The sequence below is a fragment of the Mizuhopecten yessoensis genome, unplaced genomic scaffold (assembly GCF_002113885.1).
Source record: "Mizuhopecten yessoensis strain PY_sf001 unplaced genomic scaffold, ASM211388v2 scaffold6443, whole genome shotgun sequence".
NCBI lineage: Eukaryota > Metazoa > Mollusca > Bivalvia > Pectinida > Pectinidae > Mizuhopecten > Mizuhopecten yessoensis.
In genome coordinates, this window is record NW_018406552.1 from 517,313 (window position 1) to 539,542 (window position 22,230).

Sequence of the window (22,230 nt, forward strand, 5' to 3'; positions counted from 1 at the left end):
CTTTTCCGAATTAATATTAACTTTCTGGACACAGTTGTTTGCTACAGTGGACCGCTAGGGTCACTTAATTTATTTTGAAAAAATGAGTAAAAATAGCATTTGTTTGTATGAAAATTCGACATTATAAAATGAATTACCTGTAACACCTTGGGAGCTTTTCTTTATATCTTTTTCTCTTGTTTTCCAGCGGTAACAACAACAACGACATCAACAACAACAACAACAACTACTACTACTACCACTACCCCTACCCCAACTACTACTACTACCACTACCCCAACTACTACTACTACTACTACTACTACCCCAACTACTACTACCACTACCCCAACTACTACTACTACTACCCCAACTACAACTACTACTACTACTACCACTACCCCAACTACTACTACTACTACCCCAACTACTACTACCCCAACTACTACTACCACTACCCCAACTACTACTACCACTACCCCAACTACTACTACCACTACCCCAACTACTACTACTACTACCCCAACTACTACTACTACTACTACTACCACTACCCCAACTACTACTACTACTACCCCAACTACTACTACTACTACTACTACCACTACCCCAACTACTACTACTACTACCCCAACTACTACTACTACTACTACTACCACTACCCCAACTACTACTACTACTACCCCAACTACTACTACTACTACCCCAACTACTACTACCACTACCCCAACTACTACTACCACTACCCCAACTACTACTACTACTACCCCAACTACTACTACTACTACCCCAACTACTACTACTACTACCCCAACTACTACTACCACTACCCCAACTACTACTACCACTACCCCAACTACTACTACTACTACCCCAACTACTACTACTACTACCCCAACTACTACTACTACAACAACTACTACTACCACTACCCCAACTACCACTACCCCAACTACTACTACCACTACCCCAACTACTACTACCACTACCCCAACTACTACTAGTACAACTACTCCGACACCCACTACAAAACCCACCACCACAACAACCACTACAAAACCATTCACCACGATGCAGTTAACGAATGCTGCCCCTACGCAGACTACCACACAGTTGGCTCCAACCAAAGATCTTGGAGTAGTATCCACCATGTTCGAAATGAATTATAATTTGACAAATGTGACATTTATACCCCAGTATGCAGATAAAAACACCTCTGAATATCAGGCCATGGCTGTCGCTATTGATGCGATGGTAAGATCGCCTTTTAATTTTCTTTACAAATAAGGACTTGAGTTTTCCCAAACTAACTCTTTCCTGATGCATTTCTTCTATTTTAAAGTTAATATGCGGGTGACATAATTCACTGAAGAAATATTTTTAGAATTAAAAATTAGTGAAGCTATTTGAACCAAAGTGGAAATCTCGAAAATGTTATTACATTGATCACAAAAATATTTGAAAATTATTTTCTGTGTTTATAAATATTTATAAAATCTTTACAGCACACAACAACACATAGAATATATAGAATGATGCGGTTTTCATGACATAAAAACAAGATATTTAAAAAGAAAAAATAATTATTTTGTCTGATCAGTTTTTAATAACCCTAACATGAACACTTTGTTTTAGTTCTTTTGCTGACAAACTTTACCTAGCAGCAAAACAAATAATAACAAACACACTAAGGAGTTATAAAATATATTTCCTTTGAAATCTTCGTAATGAATTATAACTTTCGTTTTACAAAAAAAGTACAATCAGAGTGATTTGAATCAGGTTATAAGTAGCCCTAAGCATACATCAGCAGATTGGGCACCATGCTAAGAAGGCATCATAATACGAAATGTATTTTACCTTTTTTGTCGGAGCTTCAAGTATTCTTAAATGTCTGTGATTTGAGTAAAGCCATAAGCAGTGGAGCAAATTTAGCCATGAGCAATGGAGAACATTTTATCTTGTTATCTATAAGAACATTTAATTTCGTTTGCCAGGCACGAAGTGTCTGTGATCTATTGTGTTGGCACATCATCTGGAACCCATCGGCTCCCCGTCCGTCATCAAGTATTCATTTACTGTAACATTTCCTACAAGGGCGTTGGGCCTAAATCCAAGTTATTGAGAACAAAGTTTGATTTGGTAGAAGGCTATAAAAACCATTACAATAGATAACACCCTCCCTCTGTCAATGTTATAAAATGAAATATGTTAAAAATTAATCCATCTAATTTCTACAAGACATTGTCTTTGATGTCAACGTCTTCCTCAGAACTGTGATGCCTAGAGTTAAGATGTGTAGTCGTTACCTTGCGTTTGTGAACGTATGTGACATTTGATAAAATAAGTGAATATGACCGACTTTCACAATGGAAGACACAATAAGTATCAAAGAAAACAAAATAAGGAATTCATTTATTTATTGTTGTTGTTTAGCCCATGTTCATGCATGTTTATTTTGTTATCTGTTACAGACTTCACAGATGATGAACGCTTCTTACCTGCGCCAAATCTTCAAATCGAGTAAAGTTATGGAGTTCAGGTTAGTTAGCGCTTGCTTTGAATAGTGTTTAAGTAAAAAAAAATAATAGACATCAGCTAGGTCGTGATGAAACTGATTTTAGACAATATCAGGAAAGGAATGAATCCGGCGCCCCAATGCCAAGCATCCCTCTAAATATTGCAGAGGGAATAAAACGCAATTTAAACTGAAAATGCAAGTTTCTCTTTATCGACACCTTAAAGAAAGTAATACATGCATCGTGTTACAGACAACAGGTCCATGATAATGAATTATATAAATAGAGTCTGCCATGCATTTGTATATAGGTATGTGGAATAGGTAAATTCTAACCTTTGGCGTTGCCTTGGCTCTGATTGCAAATTTTACAACCAACTTTCTCATCGCTGTCACGTGCTAAAATGAAAGAGCCACCGCAGAAGAGTAGACTTTCCCTATGCTTTATACCTGCATAATGATTAACACGTATTGTCGATTTGAACAAACATTAACAAAATTATAATCGGAAATGACATTTTGAATACAACAATAAATAAGATTAGTACATGTATAAACAGTCAACAATAAATATTGTAGGTATATAGATACAGTAAAAATTAGCAAAGACAATAGTAAGGTAGAACAAATAAGATAAACCAAAGAAATAAGCCATTCGGATTGATATGTCTTGCCTGTGACCTGCTTTGACCATCAATGCACATATCAGAGAAACTTAATGTTGGTGGAGATGCTGACAAAGTTAATGGACCATGAAAGTTACGCCGCATTCAGCATTTGACGCATGAGTTGAGATGTTCTACCTAGGATGCTTCTATGGACTAAGTTTGGTTGGTCTTGCACTTACACTTTCAGTGAAACTAAGTTAAACGTAAAAACTCAAAGTTGACGCCGCCGCCGCCGACGGAAAAGCAACACCTTAGTCTCGCTTTCGCTACTTCGTCGCGGCGAGACCAAAATGATTCGGGAAAGCTTCACAGACGTTTGTTTCATTTGTTTTTATTATTTTGTGAAACGATTATTCTTCAGTTGACCAAAATATGTTTTTATGTCTGAATTTAAAAGAAAAAAAGCCTACGTCCCGAACAGCGGTCACTTGGTGCACCTATATGATATTGTTTGAATAGGTGTACAACATGGGACATGTGTATCTTGTTTACACTGAGGTGGTAGTAAAGGGATATCACGTATACATGCGTGACCTTATATAGCCAATAGAAAATTGTATACAGAAACTACAAATAGAGCTAACATATAAATATGGCGCAATACTTAAAGTGCAAAGCGCTATACAATATGTATATACAAGTAAGTTTATATTAAAAAGATGTAGTTTGTATTTTTATCACTTTGTAAAAGCTTTACAAATCTATTAAGGAAAATAAAATTGTATTCTTTTCATCTTCTGATTATATGTTGCTTAGACATTGACCAGCATGCAATTTACGTATGCATACTGTCATACAAAACCCCAGCACGTTTACACGGACACGGTTTGATGTCCAAGATGCTATGTAAATGTCAACCTTTCACAACATCAAGCTTTGTCGGAAATAAAACAGGTAATGTTATAAATAATAAATCCTTTTCCTTGGAATAATAATAATTCGAGGTTCTTATGTACCGCTTTATCACAACCTAGTACGAAGGTCGTCTCAAAACGGTTCACAAATTATTATCTGTGGTTATAGGGCCTTTGCAACAAGCCAGTATCTTTCTCAACTCTCTGGGGATCATACAACCGGTCCTACCACTAGACTACCGTGCATCCTGTTATAAAGAAATGGGAAGGAATTGTCCTTTAGTTCAAAACTATTTTCTATTGTCCTTTTTGTTTTTCAGGGACCATGGAGTTTTGGGAGTCAGATCAATGCTTCATCTCAATAGTAGTACAGCTATGAAAAACGGCACGAAAGTGAATGTAACGGAAAAACTTGTGGCGGAAGAATACTCAAACCAGATGACCGCAGGAGGCGTTGCAGTTGGTAAAATCTCAGCAACACGTAAGTGCTTTCCTTTTTAACGTATGCATAAGGTACACTGAGCACCGCTCTCAATTCGCTTATTGATACGGTCTAAACTGACACGATTTTACACGATGACTCAGTGCAGATGCATTTACGTATGTTAATACTGCTCAAAATTGTTTATAATAATAAAATACAACATTTATATAGCGCCCTATATAATTTATAAAATTACTCGAAAGCGCTTTACAACATATGGATAATGGTATTAGTTATAATTGATAAACAAATAGCATCTAAGTTTATTTGAAGATGATAAAGTTCAAGAGCTTAAAATTTGATGCGTGCCTACGCTGTGTGTCAAAAACGGGTTTCAAGCCCTATGCATTTTGCTCAAAGAAGCGACTGCGACGGCCTGTACAAATAATACTTAAATAGATCAAGGCTTGATATGTTAAATTACTGATATGGGAAATGACATTTTTGGTGTTACTAGTGATCACATTTTGGTTGAAACGGGCCCAAGTGTGCCATACAGTTCAAGATTATTTATTTTTTATTTAAATTTCTAGTAACTATCGTCCAAGTTTCTGTCATACTTATACCTACTACTGATCAAATTCCCTCATGGGTACATAGCCATTGCTAAATTGAAATCACTTGAACTGGTTATAAGCATGACAAGTCGCTTGCATTTTATCCATTTCTGTATTAAAGCATAGGTGACATAGTAAAATGTCAATATCTTTATCAGTTTGAATGGATAGGTAAGAAAACAGATTAGTATACAAAAATAATTATCCAGTTATAACGAAAATTGAACTTGAAATAACGAGATAATTATCTCTTAACTATGAGAAAACATTTCGAAATTTGATGTGACAGTTTTCTCGAAATTACGAAAAAAACAAATCTCAATTATCTCGTGAGTACGACAAAAATAAATAGTTGTCAAATTCCAAAACCTAATCTGACTACAATATAAGTTGTGATTATGTATTATAACACAGGAATATACAACCGCCGCCTCTTTATCAACTGTAACCTGATTAGCTGTTTTTCGTTGATACAAAAATAAAAGTATCTATGAACAAAACTAAATGATTTTTATTAACGCACATTGAAATATTTATTTCAAAACAGGTTGAGCTGGACCTGATTTTAACGGGTTGAGCTGGACCTGATTTTAACGCAACTTGACTTAATTTTATTCAAACCGCGCTGAGTCTGACCAAACCAATCCTGGCGAGGTTCTGTGCCTTTTTTCTCCCATAATGTTCACATTTAATTTAGGCAACAATATTTTTTTCCTCTTGGAAAATATTATACTTGTGTTCAATCAGGGTAACAATTGTCAAGAATCATGACGCAATCGTGAAAAAATATCATTTTTCTGCCATACTCGTGAAATATATGTTACTTGGAAACAATTAGATATTCTCCATTTATCAACAATTTTCCTGAATCGTTTAAACAGGCTTGATATAAATACGCTTTATTCTTTTCTTTTTCTTCCAGTGATTTTTCCTTTTAATATAACTACTACCACAAGGTCTGCATGGGCAAACGATACCATGACAACCACCATAGCGACAACGACCGTGACACCCTTTGTTGCTTTCCAAGTAAATTTTACCCTGTTAGATGACGATTTCCATCCGGATCATGCAGACAAGAAAAGCATAATATTCCAGAGCACGGCTGATGCTATTGGGATTGCGGTAAGATCGCACTCAAATTTCTCACGGCTGATGCTATTGGGATTGCGGTAAGATCGCACTCAAATTTCTCACGGCTGATGCTATTGGGATTGCGGTAAGATCGCACTCAAATTTCTCAGTTGTACATGTACTTTTAATAATATCAGATATATTACATATAAGATAACCTGGTATTAATTAAATGCCTGTGATCTTGTGTGACGGTACTTCGTCTGCCTTCCACTTCAACATGTATTAAGACACGAGATTTACCGAGTGTCTTTAAAAAATGGTGATAAACTAACGAGAGTAAGAAAAATGTGATAATCGGCCATCATGAGTTTGGGGACCTTTTTCTCCGACAAGGTTCAGATATTGTATCAAAAAAAACACATGCTCGGGAAAACATTATTCCTGTTTCCTCGCAAATGAAGATGACGTCACAAAGCATTGTTACTTGACGTCATAATGATAAGACTGACCAATGAAATCGGGAGCGAGGAAACATATAGTGGTTGTGGGAAAAATCTCCTTTGACATGGGCGCAAGACCTGAACTTATGCTATTTGATCAGAAGCGTACTTTGGTGAAAGGCTATCAAAGTTTCAAATAAATAACCCCCTCTCTCTCTCTTCCAATGGTACAAAGGTAAAACATTTTTTTGAAAACTTCAACGGCTTCTACGGAATTATAATGTCCAACGTGTCATATTTGTCTTAAAATTTTCTTTTGTGAGGTTCACGTTGATTAAATGGAAACAACTATCAAAGTCACAAAATATATGGCTTAAGGATCCCCGTACCTCTGCCAAACCTTGTAACTCCCCATTGGAACAAACTTGTCATGACAACAGCTTTGATAAATCATTTCTGCTTAGGAAGTCATACCTTAAGGGACTTTTATTTCAAAAAAGGTTAACAAGAAATAAACAATTGATATTGATTTGTTGTTTTATCGCTCTAACTGTCTGAGCTAGCTGGTCAACGAAAGTCTTTTTGCAAAAAAGAAGTGCTTAAGTTTCTGTATGAAATAAACTAATTGGACGTATCTGTATATACGAAAAACAACACTGCAGTGGGGCAGGGATCCTTAGAAATATATAACTTCTTCTACAGAACAGTGAAGCTAAGAGCTATGCTATTTAGTCTGTAGTTTGCTATCAGATCTGTTCAAAAGAATAACCTACTTTAAAGGTCAAAAGCAAAACATGTTACCGATAAATACAGGTAAGCGCTTATTATCATTGAGCGTTTTACCTTTGCTTCAAAACCTAATTGCACCCTTTGTGTTGAGCACGTTATGCTATTCATTACAGATTGCCCAGGGTGTAAGTGTTTCTTACTTGAGGCCAGTATACATGTCGAGTTGGGTAACGGATTTCTGGTAAGTTGACGTTTAATTTAGATTTGGTTATTCGAAATATCTAGTACAGGCTCTGACTTTTGTCTGATTTCCAATAAACAATATCAATTTGGAAATGAAATTTACTTTCTACATCACTGTGAAATTTTTGTTTTGATAGGACCGAGTTGTATTGTATTATAACTTTTTACAGACATCAATTGGATTGATATTTTTTTATTCATTGACTAATGGATTTCAATATCTCATCAGCTTGTCTGTATTATTTCTTTAATATCTTATCTAGACATCACTGTATAGATAGTCATTTTCGTAGAGGATCCTATTTCGCTTTATTCCCAGTCACCAAAAATGTTTAAATGTGACAATTTGTTGTTCTAGATGCTGTGTTAGTGTTTAAAGACATATGTATAAGCACTAACCTTTCATAACATTTCACCATATCACAATTATAGTAGGTATACCATAATCCTTCTATATTACAAAGAAATAGGATGGAATTTATCATCATTAAAAACATAAATGATTGGGCTGGTATCCCTTGGATTTTATGTTTGATGGGTTGTCAACTAATATACATGATTTATTTAATTGTTAGTATCCAAAACATAAACAGAAAATGATTGAATAAAAGTTGAAAAATATCTATTTCATAATCTAAATTGGAGTATCTCCCCTACACTATTTATCTTGATTGTTATAACAGAATATAAGTTTTGTTAGTAAATAAGTTTGAAAGGACATACGGTAAATAGGCCTTGCCTGATGTCAAATCCAATTGAAATATATAAAGTCAATAAAATCTGTTGAAATTAAAAATTGAACATAACTGATTTCTGTTTTTTTTGTACCACAGGGATTCGGGGTCCTTAGGAGTCTCTTCAATACTTCTTCTGAACAGTGGATCTGTATTTGTAAATGGCTCCGATGTCAATGTAACAGCAGCCCATATCGAGGCAGAGTACGCAGCACAGATGACTGCGGGAGGCGTCAGATATGGCTTAATCTCGGCAAGACGTAAGTTTTTTCTTTGCATTCTTGTGGCAACTTTTTTGACATTGCCAACCATTCTCGATATTGTTTCCATGATAGAATAAATATATCTTACATAAGCATGACGTCACAATGACCAATGCAAAGATAATAAGATAGCGTCATGCCATGGCAAGTGTGACGTCATTTTAATCTATTTAATGGTCCAGTTCTGTTAATATATCCACATTTATTGTCATGTTCATCCCAATCTTAAGTTTATACTATTAGTATAAACCAAACTTAAAGCAGATCTTCCCATTGGTATTGATAATGTAAAAACGGTTCAGTATTAACGAAGTCGAAGTTTCCCCATTAGATGGCGGCTACAGTCGTCGTGATGAATAAAATGTTATGCGACGTAAGAAAATATCTGAATCATGTGTAAATTATGAAGGATAGAAATACCCTACCCTCGGGTATATAATTTTGGTTCAAAACCCTCGGCTGTCTCAATTTCTGTACCCTTGGGATATTTTTATCCTACGTATATATACATATATATATGATAGAATCATGTAGTCTTTAGGCATTATATACAATAAATAATATTGATATGTTATTAATGAGGCTCTAGGCATCTGCTTATATATTAACAAGGACAGTGGCGGATCCAGATACAGATACCTATTGGGGGGGGNAAAGAAAATTCTAAGGCTGGGGGGGTTCCTGAAGCCCTAAAAAACCCTCTGGATCCGCCACTGAAGTATATGTATAAAATATGCCCGTCATACATTGAATGAGCAGTTGTCTGTAACTCCATAAATGACGGTTGGACAATGGTTATTATCGAACTTGTCCGATCTATCAAGGTAATGAACCTTCCTATGAAATTTGGCATTAATCCGTAAAGCATTACTCGCAATATCGAGCGGTCACTGTTTGAATTGAATAAAGGGTCATTACTCCGTTAATTATCGTCAGATATGAGTGGTTATCGAACTTGTCTGAGCTGTTATGAACCATCTTATAAAGTTTGAATTTAATCTGTTGAAAATTAATGATAATTATAATAGTTCGAGTTCCTATATATACGGTTTTATTACAACCTAGTTCGTAGGTCGTCTCAAAGCGGTTCATGAAGATTTAACCCGACACCAAGCGCGCTCGCCCGCCAATTCAACGTGATAACATAATACGTTCCATCTTTCTTTCGGGCGTAAAAAAGCGGCCTTTAGACAACAGTTGTCAGAGTCCGTTGCAGTAACTCGAGGTTACAGCTATAAACACCAGTTCAATATTCAGTTCTGCAAGTGGACACATTCTCATGAAAAAAGATATCAGCGAAGTAATTAAGATATCCAATTCAATAAATAATAATTTTTTCTTTGTTTTACAGGCGTTTTCAATCCAGTTGCGCCACCTACAAATCCAGGAAGTAAGTTTTTAAACTGCAAGATCAACTTATGAGTTTATAATTATTCAATCTACATAAGATTTTAAACTGCAAGATCAACTTATGATGAGTTTATAATTATACAATCTGCATGTTTAAATTTCACTAATAATATTACTTACAAGATTTAACGATGAACAAACATACCTTTTTTATTAAAGGCCTTCATGTATTTCTTTTTCAAGATAAATATGCGAGATTTACTACGGACTTAGATAACACCCTCTAATCTAATTCCGTTGATTTACTTACAAAATAAATATGTTCATTTTCACTCCAATATCAACACGTCATGCTTTAAACAAAAGATCAACAGATACATTTTAAACTACAAGATCAATTTAACATTTTAACTACAAAATCGGCAGGTACGTTTAAAAATCTACAAAAATTAGCATTGAAGAATTCACAGTTGAAATCACCTGAACCACAAATCAACATGCAAGTTTGTAAGCAAAATAATAATATACGATTTCACTTAAAGACCTTAGTGTCAGACTGTTGTCAGCTAATATACCAACATGTTAGTTATAAACAATATCATCAAGTATTCTAGAGCTTCACAAACAACATGTATAACAAATAAGTTTTCAATTACAAAAACAAAATATCTACTTTAAGATCATTATGGATTTTTTTTTAATTATAGGATTGTTGTAAGGTTTTAACTAGGATGAATATTGAGTTGTAAGTTACAATAACAAATTCGTCATCTAATATTTGAACTACAAACTCGTTTTCATTTTTGGTACCAGCAGATCATCATGTCAAAAAGATAAACATTTCTGTTTCAGCTGGTAGATGAACATTTCATTCAACGCATATTTTTTTTAACTACAACATCAATAAGTCATCATTGAAAAAGCTCGTTCTTCAATAAACTGGCCATCGTTACTTGTTGAATTTAAATGCTTATTAATAGAGGAAATGGTACAAAGAAACACCTAATGGGTTATCTTGTAGTCGGGATCCCCGTACTCCTGCCAAAATTGAAACTTTACATTCGAAACAAGAGGGCCGCAGTGGCCGAGTGGTTAAGGCGTATGACATTCTGCTGCCACTAGTCTGTATTACTGGGTCGCGGGCTCGAGGCCTTCTAGGGGCAGTCGCCAAGTACACCTTGCGGGATTTCTTTGGGGAAAAAATAAAAGAGATCAAATAAACTAACATTTATCTACATTGGTGTTCTGAGTTTAAAACAAATCAGTGTAGCTAGACCAGGATTCGATTCATGGACTGCAAATTATTCAATTTTTGCTGTAACCGAATGAGCTACAAGGTCAACGCAACTCTTGGACCAATTGGACGACAGTCACATATAAAGCGAAATCAAGCGAGTTGCCGTTTATTCGAAAAACTTTAGTGCATCCTTAGGTTAAATAGCCCATGATTCATATGATAGCCCATGGTCCATATGATAGTCCATGTTCATATGATAGTCGGTGGTTCATATGATAGCGCATGGTTCATATGATAGCCCATGATTCATATGATAGCCCATGGTTCATATGATACAATGTAGTCGGTGGTTCATATGATAGTCGGAGGTTCATATGACAGTCGGTGGTTCATGTGATAGTCGGAGGTTCATGTGATAGTCGGTGGTTCATGTGATAGTCGGAGGTTCATATGATAGTCGGTGGTTTATATGATAGTNCGCCCGCCAATTCAACGTGATAACATAATACGTTCCATCTTTCTTTCGGGCGTAAAAAAGCGGCCTTTAGACAACAGTTGTCAGAGTCCGTTGCAGTAACTCGAGGTTACAGCTATAAACACCAGTTCAATATTCAGTTCTGCAAGTGGACACATTCTCATGAAAAAAGATATCAGCGAAGTAATTAAGATATCCAATTCAATAAATAATATTTTTTTCTTTGTTTTACAGGCGTTTTCAATCCAGTTGCGCCACCTACAAATCCAGGAAGTAAGTTTTTAAACTGCAAGATCAACTTATGAGTTTATAATTATTCAATCTACATAAGATTTTAAACTGCAAGATCAACTTATGAGTTTATAATTATACAATCTGCATGTTTAAATTTCACTAATAATATTACTTACAAGATTTAACGATGAACAAACATACCTTTTTTATTAAAGGCCTTCATGTATTTCTTTTTCAAGATAAATATGCGAGATTTACTACGGACTTAGATAACACCCTCTAATCTAATTCCGTTGATTTACTTACAAAATAAATATGTTCATTTTCACTCCAATATCAACACGTCATGCTTTAAACAAAAGATCAACAGATACATTTTAAACTACAAGATCAATTTAACATTTTAACTACAAAATCGGCAGGTACGTTTAAAAATCTACAAAAATTAGCATTGAAGAATTCACAGTTGAAATCACCTGAACCACAAATCAACATGCAAGTTTGTAAGCAAAATAATAATATACGATTTCACTTAAAGACCTTAGTGTCAGACTGTTGTCAGCTAATATACCAACATGTTAGTTATAAACAATATCATCAAGTATTCTAGAGCTTCACAAACAACATGTATAACAAATAAGTTTTTAATTACAAAAACAACATATCTACTTTAAGATCATTATGGATTTTTTTTTAATTATAGGATTGTTGTAAGGTTTTAACTAGGATGAATATTGAGTTGTAAGTTACAATAACAAATTCGTCATCTAATATTTGAACTACAAACTCGTTTTCATTTTTGGTACCAGCAGATCATCATGTCAAAAAGATAAACATTTCTGTTTCAGCTGGTAGATGAACATTTCATTCAACGCATATTTTTTTTAACTACAACATCAATAAGTCATCATTGAAAAAGCTCGTTCTTCAATAAACTGGCCATCGTTACTTGTTGAATTTAAATGCTTATTAATAGAGGAAATGGTACAAAGAAACACCTAATGGGTTATCTTGTAGTCGGGATCCCCGTACTCCTGCCAAAATTGAAACTTTACATTCGAAACAAGAGGGCCGCAGTGGCCGAGTGGTTAAGGCGTATGACATTCTGCTGCCACTAGTCTGTATTACTGGGTCGCGGGCTCGAGGCCTTCTAGGGGCAGTCGCCAAGTACACCTTGCGGGATTTCTTTGGGGAAAAAATAAAAGAGATCAAATAAACTAACATTTATCTACATTGGTGTTCTGAGTTTAAAACAAATCAGTGTAGCTAGACCAGGATTCGATTCATGGACTGCAAATTATTCAATTTTTGCTGTAACCGAATGAGCTACAAGGTCAACGCAACTCTTGGACCAATTGGACGACAGTCACATATAAAGCGAAATCAAGCGAGTTGCCGTTTATTCGAAAAACTTTAGTGCATCCTTAGGTTAAATAGCCCATGATTCATATGATAGCCCATGGTCCATATGATAGTCCATGTTCATATGATAGTCGGTGGTTCATATGATAGCGCATGGTTCATATGATAGCCCCTGATTCATATGATAGCCCATGGTTCATATGATAGCCGAATGTTCATGTGATAGTCGGTGGTTCATGTTATAGTCGGAGGTACATGTGATAGTCGGTGGTTCATGTGATAGTCGGAGGGTCATATGATAGTCGGAGGTTCATATGACAGTCGGTGGTTCATGTGATAGTCGGTGGTTCATTTGATAGTCGGAGATTCGTGTGATATTCGGAGGTTCATGTGATAGTCGGAGGGTCATATGATAGTCGGAGGTTCATATGATAGCCCATGGTTCATATGATAGTTGGATGTTCATGTGATAGTCGGTGGTTCATATGATAGTCTGTGCTTCATGTGATAGTCGGAGGTTCATGTCATAGTCGGAGGTTCATGTGATAGTCGGAGGTTCATATGATAGTCGGAGGCTCATATGATAGCCAATGGTTTATGTGATTGTCGGTGGTTCATATAATAGTCGGTGGTTCATTTGATAGTCGGTGGTTAATATGATAGTCGGTGGTTTATATGATAATTAGTGGTTCACGTGATAGACGGTGGTTTATATGATAATTAGTGGTTCACGTGATAGACGGTGGTTTATATGATAGTCGGAGGATCATGTGATAGCCGGAGGTTCATATGATAGTCGGAGGTTCATGTGATAGCCGGATGTTCATATGATAGTCGGTGATTCATGTGATAGCCGATGGTTCATGTGATAGTCGGTGGTTCATGTGATAGTCGGTGGTTCATATGATAGTCGTCGGAGGTTCATGTGATAGCCGGAGATTCATATGATAGTCGGTGGTTCAGGTGATAGTCGGAGGTTCATGTGATAGTCGGTCGTTCATATGATAGGCGGTGGTTCATATGATAGTCGGAGGTTCATGTGATAGTCGGAGGGTCATGTGATAGTCGGAGGTTCATGTGATAGTCGGAGGGTCATGTGATAGTCAAAGGTTCATGTGATAGTCGGAGGTTCATACATGTATGATAGTCGTAGGTTCATGTGATAGTCTGTGGTTCATGTGATAGTCGGTGGTTCATGTGATAGTCGGAGGTTCATATGATAGTCGGAGGTTCATGTGATAGTCGGAGGTTCATCTGATAATCGGTGGTTCATGTGATAATCGGAGGTTCATGTGATGGTCGGTGGTTCATGTGATAGTCGGAGGTTCAGGTGATAGTCGGAGGTTCATGTGATAGTCGGAGGTTCATATGAAAGTCGGAGGTTCATGTGATAGTCGGTGATTTATATGATAGTCGGAGGTTCGTGTGATGTTCGGAAGTTCATGGGATAGTCGGAGGTTCAATTGATAGTCGAAGGTTCATGTGATGGTCGGTGGTTCATGTGATAGTCGGAGGTACATGTGATAGTCGGTGGTTCATGTGATAGTCGGAGGTTTATGTGATATTCGGTGGTTCATGTGATAGTCGGAGGTTCATGTGATAGTCGGAGGTTCATGTGATAGTCGGAGGTTCATGTGATAGTCGGTGGTTTATATGATAGTCGGAGGTTCATGTGATAGTCGGAGGTTCATGTGATAGTCGGTGGTTCATGTGATAGTCGGTGGTTCATGTGATAGTCGGAGGTTCATATGTTAGTCGGAGGTTCATGTGATAGCCGGAGATTCATATGATAGTCGGTGGTTCATTTGATAGTCGGAGGTTCATGTGATAGTCGGTGGTTCATATGATAGTCGGTGGTTCATGTGATAGTCGGAGGTTCATGTGATAGTCGGAGGTTCATATGAAAGTCGGAGGTTCATGTGATAGTCGGTGATTTATATGATAGTCGGAGGTTCGTGTGATGTTCGGAAGTTCATGGGATAGTCGGAGGTTCAATTGATAGTCGAAGGTTCATGTGATAGTCGGTGGTTCATATGATAGTCGGTGGTTCATGTGATAGTCGGAGGTTCATGTGATAGTCGGAGGTTCATATGAAAGTCGGAGGTTCATGTGATAGTCGGTGATTTATATGATAGTCGGAGGTTCGTGTGATGTTCGGAAGTTCATGGGATAGTCGGAGGTTCAATTGATAGTCGAAGGTTCATGTGATGGTCGGTGGTTCATGTGATAGTCGGTGGTTCATGTGATAGTCGGAGGTTCATGTGATAGTCGGAGGTTCATGTGATAGTCGGAGGTTCATATGATAGTCGGTGGTTCATATGATAGTTAGTGGTTCACGTGATAGACGGTGGTTCATATGATAGTCGGTGGTTCATATGATAGTCGGTGGTTCATATGATAGCCCATGGTTCATGTGATAGTTGGTGGTTCATATGATAGCCTATGGTTCATATGATAGTCGAATGTTCATGTGAAAGTCGGTGGTTCATATAATAGTCGGTGGTTCATTTGATAGTCGGAGATTCGTGTGATATTCGGAGGTTCATGTGATAGTCGGAGGTTCAAGTGATAGTCGGAGGTTCATATGATAGTCGGAGGTTCATGTGATGGTCGGAGGTTCATGTGATAGTCGGTGGTTCATGTGATAGTCGATGGTTCATGTGATAGTCGGAGGTTCATGTTATAGTCGGAGGTTCATATGATAGTCGGAGGTTCGTGTGATAGTCGGAGGTTCATGTGATAGTCAGTGGTTCATTTGATAGTCGGTGGTTCATGTGATAGTCGGAGGTTCATGTGATAGCCGGAGATTCAAATGATAGTCGGTGGTTAATGTGATAGTCGGAGGTTCATGTGATAGTCGAATGTTCATGTGATAGTCGGTGGTTCATATGATAGCGCATGGTTCATATGATAGCCAATGTTTCATATGATACAATGTAGTCGGTGGTTCATATGATAGTCGGAGGTTCATATGTTAGTCGGAGGTTCATCGGAGGTTCATGTGATAGTATGATAGTCGGTGGTTCCCGTGATAGGCGGTGGTTCATGTGATAGTCGGTGGTTCATTTGATAGTCGGTGGTTTATGTGATAGTCGGTGGTTCATATGGTAGTCGGTGGTTCATGTGATAGTCGGTGGTTCATGTGATAGTCGGAGGTTCATATGATAGTCGGAGGTTCATGTGATAGTCGGTGGTTTATATGATAGTCGGAGGTACGTGTGATATTCGGAAGTTCATGGGATAGTCGGAGGTTCATGTGATAGTCGAAGGTTCATGTGATGGTCGGTGGTTCATGTGATAGTCGGAGGTTCATGTGATAGAGTCGGTGGTTCAGGTGATAGTCGGAGGTTCATGTGATAGTCGGAGGGTCATATGTATGATAGTCGGAGGTTCATATATTAGTCGGTGGTTTATATGATAGTCGGAGGTTCATGTGATAGTCGGAGGGTCATATGTATGATAGTCGGAGGTTCATATATTAGTCGGTGGTTTATATGATAGTCGGAGGTTCATGTGATAGTCGGTGGTTCATTTGATAGTCGGTGGTTTATGTGATAGTCGGTGGTTCATATGGTAGTCGGTGGTTCATGTGATAGTCGGTGGTTCATGTGAGAGTCGGTGGTTCATGTGATAGTCGGAGGTTCATATGATGGTCGGAGGTTCATGTGATAGCCGGAGGTTCATATGATAGTCGGTGGTTCATGTGGTAGCCGGATGTTCATATGATAGTCGGTGGTTCATGTGATAGTCGGAGGTTCAGGTGATAGTCGGAGGTTCATGTGATAGTCGGAGGTTCATGTGAAAGTCGGTGGTTCATGTGATAGTCGGAGGTTCATGTGATAGTCGAAGGTTCATATGATAGTCGGAGGTTCATATGATGGTCGGAGGTTCATGTGACAGTCGGTGGTTCATGTGATAGTCGGTGGTTCATGTGAGAGTCGGAGGTTCATATGATAGTCGGAGGTTCATATGATAGTCGGTGGTTTATATGATAGTCGGAGGTACGTGTGATATTCGGAAGTTCATGTGATAGTCGGAGGTTCATGTGATAGTCGAAGGTTCATGTGATGGTCGGTGGTCAATGTGATAGTCGGTGGTTCATGTGATAGTCGGAGGTTCATATGATAGTCGGAGGGTCATGGGATAGTCGGTGGTTTATATGATAGTCGGAGGTACGTGTGATATTCGGAAGTTCATGTGATAGTCGGAGGTTCATGTGATAGTCGAAGGTTCATGTGATGGTCGGTGGTCAATGTGATAGTCGGTGGTTCATGTGATAGTCGGAGGTTCAGGTGATAGTCGGAGGTTCATGTGATAGTCGGAGGGTCATATGTATGATAGTCGGAGGTTCATATATTAGTCGGTGGTTTATATGATAGTCGGAGGTTCATATGATAGTCGGTGGTTTATATGATAGTCGGAGGTACGTGTGATATTCGGAAGTTCATGTGATAGTCGGAGGTTCATGTGATAGTCGGTGGTTGATGTGATAGTCGGTGGTTCATGTGATAGTCGGTGGTTCATGTGATAGTCGGAGGTTCATATGATAGTCGGAGGTTCATGTGATAGCCGGAGGTTCATGTGATAGTCGGTGGTTCATACGATAGTCGGTGGTTCATGTGATAGTCGGAGGTTCATGCGATAGTCGGAGGTTCATGTGATAGTCGGAGGTTCATATGTATGATAGTCGGAGGTTCATATATTAGTCGGTGGTTTATATGATAGTCGGAGGTTCATATGATAGTCGGTGGTTCATGTGATAGTCGGAGGTTCATATGATAGTCGGTGGTTCATGTGGTAGCCGGATGTTCATATGATAGTCGGTGGTTCATGTGATAGTCGGAGGTTCATGTGATAGTTGGAGGTTCATATGATAGTCGGTGGTTCATATGATAGTCGGAGGTTCGTGTGATAGTCAGTGGTTAACGTGATAGTCGGAGGTTCATGTGATAGTCGGTGGTTTATGTGATAGTCGGTGGTTCATGTGATAGTCAGTGGTTCATGTGATAGTGAGTGGTTCATGTGATAGTCGGTGGTTCATGTAATAGTTGAGGTTCATGTGATAATCGTTAGTAAGTAATTTAGTTAGACAGTCCATAATTCAATGAAAGAGTCAATGGTGTTATGAAATGGCTGTTACTTCAATCTGGAAATGCCAATGATAAAGTAAAATAAATGAACAGTTAATATATCAAGTTTCATTTTTAAATATCCGATTTAGTGAATTCATTGTTAATTTCATTAACCATTTATTGCTAATGAAAATATTCACTGTCTTTCGTTTAAATAGGTTTTTCTAAAATAATTGCTGGTTCAGTAAAATATGTTTAATAACCTGATCTAACAAAACTAAAAATCAGACCTTTTGAAATTATTTCAGTATATGATTAAAATATCATCCATTTCCAGACACATCATTTACTTCATTGTTACATAATCTCTTTCGTTTGATGTTTTTTGAATTAATCACTGGTCCATAAAAAAAAAATATGCAATTAGCCTGTGATCGGAAAGAAAGAAGAAAGAAATCATATTTACATTGAAAGAGATTTTTATAAACAATTCACATAGCTTGTATCACTTCAAATATCGTCTACTTTTAGATACATCTCCCCCTTCTACCACGAATTGGCCATCTACAGTTACACCTTGGACTACTCCAGGCACAGGTAACTATCAATTCATAATCAAATTATTTCTCCGTTTTGGTTAATGCTACATGTTTTTATCAAATTACAAAACCATAAAACACAATTTGATGCACGCTATTTTCTACCGTAAACCTTACGATTCGTTGTCACTACCCGAGTTCTCGATGTGATGAGAATGTGAAATTATTTGGATGCGACTTAGATTTACACAGCAGGTTTCATCCATAGAACAGAAGACGCTTACTCTTCCGGAATACCTGGTCCTATTACTATTCTCCTTGTACTTGTTCAATGGTAATCATGTAAAAACTTTCTCTCCTTTATCTGCTATTGCCCTAGTTTTATCGATTTTTAGTTAAAAATATGATTTTGTTGACCCTTTTGTATCCTCTTCTGTGTTTTTTCTACATAAAGCGCCTTCAAATAGATTTGATATTACAACCACAAATAACTGCAAACATTCCTTGAATTAATGCAAATACATGCCAAAAGCTTTTGGTCTGTAATCCTTGGCAACAAGATGGGTAGGTCCATATATGGGCAAGTAAATTTAAAGTTAAATATATTCTCTTATGGAATCCTTTACATTGTAAGTGCTATGCATTTTATCTATTTCCCATTTCCAAAAAAAAAAAAAAAGTACAAAGAATATCAAAAACAAGATAACTATAGTTGTATAAAAATGAAAACTGTGCATAACAAAATAAAATCAGGTTATTGACATCAATATTACAGTATAAAATTGGGCACCACCATTGTTTAATCCTTATGACTACATATTTGTCCGCTTCAGACGGGCATATCTGCCGTGAGTCGCTGAGTTGAGTGCCTGTCTGTCTTTCTGCCTGCCGCCTGCTGAGACTTGCTTGTCTCGCCTTCAGTTGTTTTTTGTTCAATTGTGGCCGGCTATTTACATACAAATGAAAAATGATGCATTAATTATAATACGAAAATGAAACATTTAGAAATACACCTTTTCATTAAGGGCATAACCTTACTGAATTAGTGTGACAGCCTTAGTATATGGCGCCAAATGTTGCACTGTAGATTCCGCCACCTTAAATGAGTAATTATTTCATTGTTGCTGGTACGTCTTACAAAATTCAACTAGTATGTCATAATACCGTTATTTTATACGCAAGAAGTATGTTTGCATGCGGGGAAGGTATCGGCATCCTGACATGCTCGTGTAATAAACTTGGTATTCAATGGATAATTCACTTATTATCCTCTAAAATATCCTTGATTCTCCAGGGGTTACTCTGGTTTCTCTGCAAACCTGGAATATGTCATAACAAAATCGACGGCTCAGTGTACGCCACCTCGTGGAAGAGACGAGACGAGAAGACTAGTATAATCCATTTGTCAGTCGCGTCACGGAAACAATTGACTGACTTTGAAGTAGGGTATCGCTTTTCTTTATTCTTCAAAGAACAGGTGTCAGACCAGCAATTGGTCATGATTTTTTGCTTGCAATTTCGCTATGACATATTCCAGGGGTGTAGAGAGCGAAAGTGAGTGTAACCTTTGGAGTATCGAGGAAGCCTCTAAATAAGAAAATTTAAAAAAGCCATTAACTCCAAATGAGAGTAGTTAAAATGATATAATATTACCAATATTAGCATTCCTATGGCATATATATGATATCGACATAATCCGAGAAGATGTCGACAGAATATATAAATGTGTCGCAATAACGTTTAGATTATGGCGACATTTATTTTTACATTTTTACATTACAATTTATGTAAAACAAAATCAGTAGTTTACCAATCATTTTCTAAAAACTTATCACGTGATGTTCTAGTAGCTTATAATATGTAGGTAAAAGGACGATTAAGCCTTTATTTAGGTTTTGTATATCTGCAATATCATGTGATTATTTCTTGGAGAATGATTTGTTAACTTCTCGTTTTGTTTTAATAAGTAATCAATTCCTTAATAAGTGACCTGTCGATGTCACATATGAGCATAAACTTGATAAAAAAATCGAGATAATCATATCGGCCAAATTATCTCGGAAAATGTAAAAAAAAAATGTCGACGGAATTTAAACGCTGTTGTGACATCTTCTAAGATTCTGTCAACATCTTTTAAAAGTCGATGGCAGAAATATGTCACCATACTATGTATTACAATTTTAGACTGTTATTGTTATATAATTCTGTTGTTGATTTTTTTGACAGAGTGTGGAGAGCGGTACCGGACAGATCCTTCTGGATATATTTACAGCCCCAATTACCCTGGTTATTACCCTAACAATGTTGCATGTTTCTGGAATATCCAGGTCGACACGGAATACAGAATACGTCTTTCATTCAATACCTTTGAATCAGAAGGTTGCTGTGACTTTCTGAAGGTCTATGATGGAGCCAATACAAACGATAGACTAATTGATACGTACGTACACATTAAATTATTTCACTTTATCATCATTTTTACTCTATCATCATTTTTCACTTTATTTCACTTTATCATCATTTTACCGTCTATACTGGCTTTTGTTTAATAACCATTGCTTCGCCATCTATTCAATTTACATTTACCAAACCTCATAGCCTGGCCAAAATTGAAAGCCATTCCTTAAATATATTTACAGTCTATACTGACCTTCACTCAATAACTATTGATCCTACAAACTGGAGTTATCTTCTCTTAACCTGTACCATAGAATGTGATAAGTTTCCATGTCGTCAACAAAAATACATGTGGCCGACTTATTGGTTTTATTCCGTTTCTTCGATTGGTCGAAATTCGATATTGGTCGATTTGGCTCAAATTTCATATGTAGATCTATTTTGGCACTGTGAACATACCCGCGGGGGTTTGGGGGACTTCTGTCATTGTGCCCCATCACAATTAATACTTGTTAGATTTGGTATGCAAGTACATCCTGGGATGCCGGAGTGTCAAGTACAAAAAAAGCAGATCACTCTGAACTTTGGTTTTTCTTTGACCTCAACCTTCGGGAAAATTTGTCCGGGCAACTTTTCTGTACTAATTTACCTAGAGTAACCAGATACAGCATAAATTACATCCTGGAATAGTGGAGTGTCAGGTTAAATAAGTAGGTCACTCTGACTTATGCTTGACCTTTGACTTTATCCTTGTTGAAATATATTCTATGCTTAATCACCTGGAGTAACCAGATTTGTTATGCGAGTATGTCTTGGCTGATGGAGTGTGGAGTACAAGGCGTAGGTCACTGTGACATATATCCCGAGATAGGTGAACAGCTCAGTTACTAAACAAATTATTACCGGTGGGGGACTATGGATTGTCTTTTAGTACTTTGTCTTGTTATGTTAGATTTGTCAAAACATTAAGATAGTTTTTTATTCAGAATAGAGATTTTTTTAAAGTCCAAACGAGCTT

General features: G+C 37.1%; 1 protein-coding gene and 1 long non-coding RNA gene across 2 annotated transcripts in view; both read left to right on the forward strand.

Moving 5' to 3' along the window:
• The first annotated feature begins 921 nt into the window (after nt 1–921).
• The window catches only part of LOC110452165 (MAM and LDL-receptor class A domain-containing protein 1-like), a 137,468-nt gene continuing 116,159 nt past the window's right edge, over nt 922–22,230 (forward strand). Inside the window, exons 1-9 of the mRNA XM_021500526.1 lie at nt 922–1,233; nt 2,454–2,521; nt 4,340–4,500; nt 5,983–6,185; nt 7,480–7,547; nt 8,383–8,543; nt 9,898–9,936; nt 18,808–18,873; nt 21,042–21,255. Coding sequence (XP_021356201.1) covers nt 1,051–1,233; nt 2,454–2,521; nt 4,340–4,500; nt 5,983–6,185; nt 7,480–7,547; nt 8,383–8,543; nt 9,898–9,936; nt 18,808–18,873; nt 21,042–21,255 — 1,163 coding nt within the window. The 5' untranslated portion in view covers nt 922–1,050. The remainder of the gene's footprint in view (nt 1,234–2,453; nt 2,522–4,339; nt 4,501–5,982; nt 6,186–7,479; nt 7,548–8,382; nt 8,544–9,897; nt 9,937–18,807; nt 18,874–21,041; nt 21,256–22,230) is intronic.
• Nucleotides 14,566–16,510, forward strand: LOC110452166. The gene is made up of 3 exons (XR_002463147.1): nt 14,566–15,516; nt 15,897–16,086; nt 16,360–16,510. It is a non-coding gene; the product is annotated as an uncharacterized LOC110452166 (long non-coding RNA).